General features: G+C 43.2%; 2 protein-coding genes across 6 annotated transcripts in view; one reads left to right on the top strand and one right to left on the bottom strand.

The window, feature by feature from the left end:
* The first annotated feature begins 9 nt into the window (after positions 1-9).
* FAM228B (family with sequence similarity 228 member B) overlaps positions 10-10,829 on the top strand; it is a 46,655-nt gene continuing 35,835 nt past the window's right edge. The window contains exons 1-3 of one of the 5 annotated variants that reach the window (XM_072938114.1): positions 10-139; positions 2,670-2,888; positions 7,294-7,392. In XM_072938114.1, the coding sequence (XP_072794215.1) occupies positions 2,828-2,888; positions 7,294-7,392 (160 nt within the window). In that variant the 5' untranslated portion in view covers positions 10-139; positions 2,670-2,827. The other 4 variants (XM_072938115.1, XM_072938113.1, XM_072938112.1 and 1 more) reach the window with 4 other exon arrangements.
* Positions 411-6,562, bottom strand: TP53I3 (tumor protein p53 inducible protein 3). The gene is made up of 6 exons (XM_006197155.4): positions 5,759-6,562; positions 5,376-5,518; positions 4,014-4,281; positions 2,613-2,825; positions 1,541-1,737; positions 411-783 (listed from the first exon to the last, which is right to left on the bottom strand). Exons 2-6 carry the CDS (start codon positions 5,511-5,513, stop codon positions 601-603), a joined length of 999 nt encoding a protein of 332 aa, XP_006197217.1. The 5' UTR covers positions 5,514-5,518; positions 5,759-6,562; the 3' UTR covers positions 411-600.

The raw sequence follows: 10,829 nt of genomic DNA, 5'->3' as shown, positions 1-10,829 counted from the left end.
GCTTCCGGGCTCTGGACAGGAAGGGGCGGGTTCTGAGCTCAGGAAGGGGGAGGTGTTCCGGTCGTGGCGGCCCTGATCAGCTGAAGCTGGCCGGAAGAGGCGGGGCCTGAGGAGGCGTCCGAGCTGGGTCTGCAACCCGGTGAGTTGCGGGAGTTGGCGGGGCTAGAGCTGGGCCAGGGGCTGCAGGGCGCGCGTGGGTAAGTCTGGGCCTCTGAGGGTGAGCAAAGCCGAGCCTGCTGGCTTCTGGCTGGTTGTCATGGCAGACGCTGTACCCGTAGCCCGACCCCCTGGTGCTGCGAGCGGGAAAGGCTGAGCATCCCCTGACCGGGCCTCTTCTGTAATCCTCGCGGCCGGCGGCGGGCTCCCACCCCACCCCCGCCCCGGCAGCTCTAGTCCACGCGCCACACTGTAAGTCCACTCTCTTTATTTCCATAGACCGGTTTTACACTGGTCATTTGAGAAAGCTGGGGGAGGACCAGGGGATTGATTAAAGGCGGGCCTGGAGTAGCACCGGGCTGCCTGACTGCCTACAGTGGAGTTTCTCCAAATTTGCTCCTGGAAGTCCTGAGGTAGTTGTGTCCTGTACTGCTCACTCCTGCTTCACTGGGGCATCTCCAGGACGATTTTGCCCACGTTCTTGTTAGTCTCCATGTACTCATGGGCCTCTTGAATTTTATTCATGAGGTAGATTCTGTCCAGAACCGGCAGTAGACGCTGAGGGCCCTTCGTGGAGAAGTGGGGCAGAATTTGTTCTGTGAAAGCCTTCACCAGCATTTGCTTGTACTAAAATAAGGAAAACGAGACCATCAGCCTGGACGGAGGTCTTACTTTACTACTTCCCATCCTGCTTAGCTTTTCTGCTCTCTCTGAAACGTGTATATATCTGAAAAGACACACAGGGGTACATAGCCCCTTCATTACCAGCATGTACATGCATGCCCCCAAATGTGTAAACTCTGTTCTGTACCAGATAAAGACTGAAGCCTGGAGTAAAATATTAGTGTCACTGACAGCTGAAGGACTGTTTTCAAATTAAGGCTTCAAGCAGGGGGCAGCCACAGACAGGACTCACATAGCTCAATTCAAAAAGGATACTTAAGCTCTGCTATCCCCTACCAGGTGTGAAATCCTGTACTGAGAAACCTTCCCAATGCTGGCTGGCACCTGCTAGAAAGCCACACAGAAAAGATTTCAGGAACATATAGTCTGCTAAAGATAGAGGCTTACTAACCTTACTTACCTAAGAGGCTTTCTTAGCACACGGGGAAGAGTTCTGTCTTTGAAACTTTTAGAACTATTAGAAGTATTTCCTAATATGGTCAATGCTTAATGTATTAAGTATTAGCTAACCTTTTTGCAAGATATTGAGGCCTTTATCAATTAGTTCTGTGAAATGAGGTTACCTGTTTATCCACAGCAGGGCAGGTTTCTACACAGGCTCTCTAATTCAAGATGTGACAACATTTTACTTTTTCAGGATTATGTGGAGTCACACTTTTCTGGATAATAATTAAATCACATATTTTCACTCATCGCTCACCTTTTGGTCCCTTGATCTTAGCAGACTGGTGATCAAACTTCCTCGTTTAAAAAGTAGCTTTGAAAACAGAGGCCCACTGATATCAGCTCCTCCCATCAGACCATAGAGAATCCAGCGACCGTCAAGAGCCAGGCAGTTGACATTTTTCTCCCAGTAGGATCCACCTATGCAGTCTAGAATAAGGTTGACTCCAGCACCTTCCACATGAAACAGATTTTGTGATGCTAGTCAGACACAGAAACCTTGGTGCAAACTAAGAATTCCATCGTATTTTTGCGGATATATGCATATAAATAAATACAAGTGCAAGCAGTAAATCTGTAGGTGGAACTTGAAACATGGTTACAAATGGGGTTAGGTAGCTGAACTGTGTCATACATGTGTGATACATTTCATCTTTTGTGATCCTTGCCACAGCAAGAGGGAAATGGGGCAACACCATGATGTGATATTTCCCCTGACCTCCATGTAAGTAGAGAACTCACTGTCACTCAGGAGAACAGGGGAGATCCACCGCAGGCTACAGGGCAGGCTACTTCATATCTAAGTTATGAAGTATCTGCACTAGGTTGTCTAAACATGGCTTTCCTAGCTTTTTCATCTCTCCTTTTCAACTCGTGGAAAAAATGAGAAGGGATGAGCCAAAAATTGTTAACAGATTTGGCTTTGGAATACAGAGATATGCACGCCTACTCACCCATTTAGGGAACTACCTACCCAAGGCTCCTATGACCAGCTCCAAACTAGTCTCTGCCTCACACCCCTTGTTAATTCACTGCAGAGTGGCTGGTTGGGAAGAGGTCCTCAATGATTCCAGGCCAACACTGTGATTGTCCACTTTCTAAAACATGTATGAATCGTATCACTTACAAGAATGCACAGGGAAGCCATCTTAGTCCTAAATACTGTTTGTCTATCTTCAGTGGTCAAACACCAGAGGACTGGAATTTGGCCTGGGCAGCTGTTGTGCTTTTAGCAGAGGGAAGACGGACCCAGAGGCAACTTTGCGGCTAGTGAGGGTTTTATTGAATCAACTCTGAAACTCCTATTGAACTGCATAAGCTTTGTTTACCTTTGGTGAATTTCAGTGCTGCTTCAGAAAAATCCTCTTCTTTGTAATTGAATCCAGCAACTGCTCCGAGCTTTTCTGCCATTTGAAGCTTGTGCTGGGAGCCAGCTGTGACCAGAGGAATAGCTCCTGCCATCCGGGCAAGTTGGATGGCAGCTGTGCCCACACCACTTAATCCTGCATGGATTAGCACAGAGTCTCCAGCCTGAACATTTCCTATGACAGAAAGTACAGGAAGCATTCGCTTGACTTTGCAACTGCTACACATTCTCCACACAGGTTTGTTCTACTATGATCACCTGGCCCTCGGACCACCAAATGTCAAATCTCTTGCTGTCTTATGAGAACATACTGACAGTTCTTTTCATCTTATTGCCTCTGGTCCAAGTGGGAAACAACTTTTTGAAACAGAGTTATTAGCAGCCACATCCATAATCTGTTTTACCTTTGAAATAATATCAAACATATCTCCAATCTATGCCTGAATGAGTAAGAATAACCATTGCTCCCACTGTTACCACATGAAGCCAGCCCCTCTTCACTCTGAAATGGGCCTCCAACTGATCTCACAAATCCAGGCACAGCACAGGCTTGTCCTGAAATGGAGCTTCCATTATGTCACTTTCTCCTCAAAATGTAAAGTGGTTCTTGATTGGCTTTTGTGTCAAGTCCAGATAGCCTGCAAGATAGCCTGCCATTCAAGGCCACCACAATCTAGTCCCAGCCTTATCTTTCACAAATTATAACTGTCATCCTTCACTTCTTTGTGAAGCAGCTAATCTCATTTTGACACTCTTAGGCCACCTTGGCTTGCCTTCTGTCCATCTCTACCACCCTTCAAGGCCTTCTCTTCCAGAAAGTCTTCTCTGACTACCTTTGCCCACACCAACTTTTCCCATCTTGAGGTTCTGTTGCGTTAGAGACAGGGCCACCTTTCAGAACTCTGGTTGTCTATTCCCAGTTACACTTGAGTTCCCTAAAGGCAGGGACCCTCACATGAACTCTTGGTTGGCCTCAGTGGGATTGAGGAGGAATTAAAGAGTTGATTAAGTGGCTCCTTCTACTGCACTAGGGCACGCAGAGAGAAGCTCAGCATGACTTTGAGAATCTGAAACTACTGCTGGGCTTATAGTGTGAAGATGCTCACAGGCTTTTTATCTAGTGCTTTCCAGGTCTTCTTTCTGCCAATCATGATTTCCAGCCTCAACATCAAGCCATTGCTACATAGTATGAGGGCCTCATGCTACTGGAGTTACAATAGGGTGAGGTGCTGGGATTGGGTGTGGCTCAGTGGCCAGCTAAAGCTGCCCTGCAGGACTGCTGGGTTTTGAGGTGGCTGAGTCATAAAGAAATTGGACTATGCTGTATGGAGTGAGCATGGGGTGGGGGTGGGGGGGTCCTTACCCAAGAGATGTAATAGCTGGAAGGCAGTGAGCCAGGCCTCTGGGATGGCTGCAGCCTGGAGCATAGTCAGTCCTGCAGGGATGGGCATGAGGAGCCCTTCAGGGACAGTGACATACTGAGCCTGGCCCCCGCCAGGCAGCAGAACCATGGCTGGGTCCCCGATCTTCCAGGGTCCCTGGCAGCCAGGCCCCAGCTCTGCCACGTGTCCAGATGCCTCAAGTCCCAAAATGTTGCTGGCTCCTGGGGGCGGGGGATACTGGCCTTCTCTCTGCAGAGAGGATGCATTAAGCAGTGAGCATGATCAGAAATCTGTGTCACCATCCCTGGCTCTCTTCCCAGAGCCCTTTGTTTCAAGACAAAATTCAGGATAAAGGTAGGTTTTTTTAAGTCAAGAAAAAAGAGATGAGGTAATTTGTTTCATGCAAATAAGAGACTGTAGGTCACATAATCAGTGGATGTCTGACTGGTAGAGTCCTTAGCTATTTCTCTCATCTAAACCCCTTGTTTTACAAATGAATAAATGGAGGTCTAGGCTGGGAAATGCCTTGTCCAAGGTGGCAAAGCAAATTAGTAGCAGGAACAAAACCATGTACTTCTTAATGATAATTATCATACATCAAATGCTAGGCGCTGTACTCACTCATCACAATCTTCAGAAGCCTCCAACCAGTGGCTTGAGACCAGAGGGACTCAACTAGGAGTGTGCATCAAAACCATTTGAGGAGCTTTTTCAAAGTACACATCCCTGGGTCCCGGTCCTGTTTATTTTGAATAAGTGCCCCTCTGTGATTCTGGTGTACCTGTCTCAATTACTTCAAAAAATGCAGCTGGCCCAGTTTAGTGCTTCAAATAGAAGCTGGAAGAAAATTCTTAGGAATACTGCCCCCCTGCCAGCTCCAGGACTCTCAGAGTAGAAAGAATACAGATTTTGGAAGCTTAAGACAAAGACTCAGTTTGAATCACGGCTCCCCTGGTTCCTAGTGTTGGACTCATTACTGAACTTCTGGGACCCTGTTTCTTTATCTGTAGAATACAAATGGTGAACAGGGACGTCTGAGGAGTTAAGGAGATAGATCAGGGCCTATCACACACTGCCCTCCTCAACAAATGGTAGTTGCAGTCTCCTTACCTGGAAGGCTGAGCAGACAATGGATTGACACAGGGTGGACTCTGCTTTGCAAAACCCCTACATTTTGTGTAAACAACGGAGGCTAAATGGTTCTAGTTTCAGAACCCCCAGCACACACACCATAATGAGTGTTAATGGTAGTGTCCTAAGTCATTCCTTCATCTGTCTGGTGAATGTTTATTGACAACCCTAGGGTCCCGCCCAGTCCCAGCCGCCGCCTGACCCTTGTGTACCTGGAGTAAGTCCGCCCGGTTCAGGGCGCTGGCTGCCACCTTCAGGAGGACTTCACTTTCCCCTGCGCTTGGCTTGGCCACTTCCTTCAAGTAAAGGTTTTCTGGTCCTCCAGGCTTGTCAAAGTACACTGCTAACATGGTCTCTGAGGACACAGGGTAGAACAAGGGTGAGGAGCCCGAGGTTCTTTGAGGGGCGCAGCGCCCCCTGCCGCTTTCAGGTGGACCCCACATGGAGGACACAGACTGGGACCGGGTGCAGTGAGGATGGTCGTGTGGGTTGGATGCATTGGAGCAGGAAAACACAGAAGAGCGTAAAGCAGCTTTCACTCCCTCTTACTTGGGATACCCCGCCCGCCCGCGTCTCTGGAGCCCGTAAGAGTTACTTGCTCCGGGCTGGCCCCTTCCGCTGCTCCAGGCGACACCGCGCGGTCCTCCGCTCCCTGCCGGTCTTCGGAGCAGAGTTCCGGAGCCGTAGCGCTGCCTCCGCCACGACTACAATGGACGGCTGGACTCCCAGCAGTGCGAGGGGTGTGGCTGACCAGAACCAACCCTCCCCTTCTTCCTTCTCCTTCCTTATTTAAAACGCAAAGTTGGTTTGGAAAAAAAAAAAAAGACTAGTGACAGCCAATCAGATTTTCTTTTCCTTTGAGCTTCTGAAATCTAGTTTTCCTCTTGGTTTGGTATAAAATGCTGTTTCTGCGCTTGCTTTGAGAAAACGTCCCTCTCTAGGCAACTAGATGGAAACTTTTTGCAATCCATTTCCCCCATCAGGTCAGGCTTTTAGCCCATTTACGCTGTAGGTCTGGCTTCCTACCCTTCCTCTGGGCAGGTGTCTCGAGTGGAATGGGCAAACGGTACTGCTGAGAGAAACGAGAGGAGCCTTAGGGGAAAAGAGAAAGTAAAGCCGTCCTGGGATTCTTGTTACTTCTGCTCTTCGTCTTGCCTTTCCTGAGGCTTAAAGGAGCAGCCCCTGGAAGATGCTGACCAATGAGGCAATTTAGCCTGGTTAAAGGCTGGATAAATAGGCTGCATCAGGGTTTCTCAATCTCGCCACTATTGACATTTTGGACTAAATAATTCTTTGTTGTGAAAGACTGGCTTGTGCAGTGTGGGATGTTTAGCAGCATCCCTGGTCCAACAATAGATAACAACAATAAAATGTAACAATAAAAAACATCTCCAGACATTGCCAGCTATTCCTGGGGTGGGGGGGGGGCAAAATTGCTCCTGGTTAAAAACCACTGCATTAGAAGAATTATACATGTATGTGCACCTGCACAAAAATAGGTAACTTTTTCTTTTTGTTGCAGCGACATAATTTTACCACCTCTTCACATGCCTTCTTTTATTTGATCATCATAATACTTTACTAAAAAGGAACTGAGAATTAGAAAGATTAATTTGGTTTCAAAGGGTACATCACTGGTGAGTTATCAGAGCCAGGAATCAAACTCAAATCTCCTGGTCCCTGTATAGGGCTCTATAATAGAAAGAAAGGCTGCCCAGGGCAACAGTTTCTCCTATCAATTACAAAACCTCCATTCTCTTTATTTACTTCCCTCTGCTGAGCACACCTCTTACAAGAAGGTTACCCAAATTATCTGTTTTTATAAGGCCCATTTTCCAAAAATGCCTGTCAGCTACTATCCCTCCTCCTGCCATCTGTGTCAAAGCCATTATTACAAAAAAAGGGACAGAAGCCAAACAGTGTACTCAGAGAGAAAGTCCTTGTGAGGCCTTTTCTGGAACCTGTGTGGTGACTATTTTTTGCTGCTTTCATGGATAGGCTCTAGTTCTCAGAAGGACCATGTCACAGGGAGGGCAGGAAACCTCTGCTGTTGGCTCCCTGGTGATTAAAGAATAAAATCCAAACTTGGTAGCCTGGCACTTAAAGTCATATTCTCTCTCTCTTCTCCAGAAAAAAACCTGCTCATCTTTCAGGGCCCTGCTTATGCATCTCCTCTGAGGATTCTCCAGAAGGCATTTTCTCTCCCTCACCCTTACCCCTTTGGTTTAGGTAAGAACCAAATCTGAAGAATAATATCAGAGTTTTCTGATAAGCAATGGAAAACAATGGACCCTGGGAAAAAGCTTGACTTATAGAGATTTATAGGAAAGTGAATATTTCATAAGAGTGTTTGCCAAGTCTCTAGCCCATAAGGGACTCAGATGGAGCTTCATAGATGGGCGGAGTCCTCCATGCTCCTGAGAATGGTCAAGTACAGGGGTGTCAAAAGAACAAGGAGTCTTCTTGCCATCTTGTATACCCCCAGCCTACAAAGATAGAGACCACTTCCCCTTTCATTGGTCTGCCATAGTAATTTAGGCTGTTCCAACAATCAAAAAATAATTTATTTCACGGGAGCCAGCAGCCAGTCAAGATCTGTCAGAATGAATGAAATATATGCCCAGCAAAATTGAGCAACTACAGGAAACAAATGAAAACTTGAATTTAAAAAACAGTTGAAAAGATTCAGGAGTACTACAAAAATATTTCTAGAATTAAAAAAAAAAAGGTTTCCCAATTAAACAATTCAGTTGTTTGTTTTGAAGGGGATGGTCATTGTTGAGACCTGAATTAGTGGTTTAGAAGATTAAGGTCACAAAATATGTCAGGCAACATAGCAAAACTCTAAAGAGATGAGCATTCATAAAAGGGTAAGAGATTTGGAGAATAAATTCTGGAGACCTCACCATGAAAATAACAGGAGTTTTAGAAAGAGGAGGACACTATATATAAAATAACAGGAGTTTTAGAAAGAGGAGGACACTGTATATAAAATAGATTAAACAGGTTTCTTCTGTATAGCACAGGGAATTATATTCAATACCTTGTAGTAACCTATATATGAAATATATGTATGTATATAATATATGTATGTATATGTATGACTGAAACAGTATGCTATACACCTGAAATTGCCACAACATTGTAAACTGACTACACTTCAATAAATGAAATAAATAAATAAAGAAATTTTTTTAAAAAAGAAAGGAAGAGAAATGGATGAAGATGACACAATAGTTAAACAAGTGATAAAATAAAAATTGCCTAAACTGTAGCAGATTCTATAAATTGAAATGATTCGTGGATTTAAAGGATGGGTTGACTAAAAAAACCACGTATCTGTATTTTGTAAAATTCAGGAGGTTGAGATATAGCTCAGTGGTAGAGCGCTTGCCTAGCATGCATGAGGTCCTGGGTTCAATCTCCAGTATCTCCATTAAATAAATAAATGAATAAACCTGATTACCTTACCCCCAAAACAAAACAACAAAACAAAGCAAAACAGAAACCTACAGCTATATGCTGTAAAATTCTTAGTTCTATAGATTTCCAAGTAAAAAGAATAAGTTGCCTACAAAAGGTTAAGAAATCAAAATGGCATCAGGTTTCTATCTGCAATCTGGAAGCTAGAAGAGTAGACTTACCACCTACTGACCAGAGGGAAAGGGCTGCAACCCAATAATCCTGTATCCAGCTAAGTCAGGTACTTTTTTCAATTTGTCAGGGCTAAAATATATATATATTTGAGAATATGCAAGAGTTCAGAAACACATCACCCAGAGCCAGAAAGAGAAAGAAAAATGCCATATGATATCACTTATTTGTGGAATCTAAAAAAAGGGACACAAATGGAGTACTTACTATTTATAAGTGTAAGCACATTTGACTGTCAAAAAAAAAAAAAAAAAAGAGAGAAACACATCACCCAGATCCACCTGTCAATACTTGAGTCAAGGCTCTAACCAAATAACAGCAGATGGAGAAGAAACAGTTGTAAACAACAAACTTTGCAAAATATATAGAATTAAACTGATTAGATTAAAATTCACAGTGGATAAGGGTGGATGGGGAGTATATATGAGAGCTAAATAAGAACTTTTAAAATGTAAGAAATTACTGTGAGGGCAATTCTAAATAATAATCAAGCACTAACTGTACTAAAATGTCTCTGCAAAACTCGAAGTTGAAAGATGCTAAAGATCTTACCTCACTAGTGAATGCCTTGGTGGGGAACACTTCCAAGGGAGGAGGGGATACAATCTTAAGGGAAAATAGGTTATATTTAGGAGAAATGTATCTGATTATGAAAGTTGGGAAATGAACAAGAGAACATCCAAATTATCAAAGTGGGGAAATGGAAATGGTAACCACTTAATAAAGCTGGCAAAGGAAATAGAAGGAAAAAGAGAAAAATGTTTAATAATAAAATGAAAAATAAAATCAAAAGCATAGCAATTATTACAATAAATTTAAACAGATAAATTCTCCTATTATGAGTCAGAGATTGCCAGATGACTTTAAAAAGGTAAGATCTGTAAGGAAGATATAAAAATTATGAGCCTGAATGCATAAAACAATAAAGCTAAATTAGAAATTCAAAGATAAATGGACAGAAATGTAATCCTAGTGGAAGAATTTAGTAAATCCCTTTCAGGATTTGAGTGATATAATAGAAAAAAATCAGTGACACAGAAGAATTGGGTAGTGCAATCAGTAAACTTGATTTAATAAACCTTGCAAATAGAGTATGTCTATTTTAGGTCCATCGAACATTTATAGAATTAATTAAGCACTTGTCACCAAAGAAAAACCTTAACAAATTTTAGAAAGCAAGAATTTTACAGGCCATATTTGCTCAATCATATGTTAATAAAATTAGGAATGAATGATAAAAAGAGGATACTTTCACCACCTCAGAAATCCCTTAAGTATTTGGAAGAAACACATTCTAAGATAACCTTTGGATCAAAGTGGGTACTACAAGGGAAATTAAAAGGAGGTGAGGGAGAATTACAAACTATGTAGAAATAAACCAAAGGAGAATAACCTTAAATATGTTTTAAATGTGCTCAATATTAAAGAAGAAACATGAAAAATGAAGAAACTAGATATTCTTAAGTTAGCAAAGTAACACAAAATAAACAAAAATAAACTGAAAAAAAGAATGAAAATAAGAGCTGACATAAGTAAAATAGAAAACAAATAAACAAAACGATAGTCAAGATAAACAAATCCAAAGGCTAATTCTTTATAAAAACCAATAACAGATGAACTCTATTGTGAGTTGGATTCAGGGAATAAGAGAGAAAGTATGAAAGATTCGGAATGAGAAAGGAGATACAACTACAGATACAGGAGTAGTTTAAAGAAGAATAAATTCAAATTACACATAACTTTATGGCAACAAATCTTCAACCCTAGAGAAAATGGAGGATTTTCCAGCAAAATTACTTCTCCCAATGGGAGGTGTGTTTTCCCCTCACCCCATTGATGTTGTGCTTGGCCCTGTGACTTGCTTTGGCCAGTGGGATGGGGCACAAGTCACAAGGACACGGTCATTTTCCGTCAGCCTTCTTGGCCTCCTACCGTCCACAGGTGGTGTCCTTCAGCTTGTCCCAGGATGACGAAACGTACAGAGCAGACCTGAACCCAAACTACTGTCTGGG

This window comes from Vicugna pacos, chromosome 15 (assembly GCF_048564905.1).
Source record: "Vicugna pacos chromosome 15, VicPac4, whole genome shotgun sequence".
NCBI classification, from domain to species: Eukaryota; Metazoa; Chordata; class Mammalia; order Artiodactyla; family Camelidae; genus Vicugna; species Vicugna pacos.
This window is presented reverse-complemented; position numbering and strand designations above follow the sequence as displayed.

What these genes read in the sequence shown, in the direction of transcription:
- TP53I3 (XM_006197155.4), bottom strand. Translation starts at nt 5,513, where the DNA reads ATGTTAGCAGTGTACTTTGACAAGCCTGGAGGACCAGAAAACCTTTAC. An exon ending in ACCGGGCGGACTTACTCCAG is followed by an intron (nt 4,282 to 5,375) that starts GTACACAAGGGT and finishes TCCTCTCTGCAG; the next exon opens with AGAGAAGGCCAGTATCCCCC. An exon ending in CCAGCTATTACATCTCTTGG is followed by an intron (nt 2,826 to 4,013) that starts GTAAGGACCCCC and finishes TTTCTGTCATAG; the next exon opens with GAAATGTTCAGGCTGGAGAC.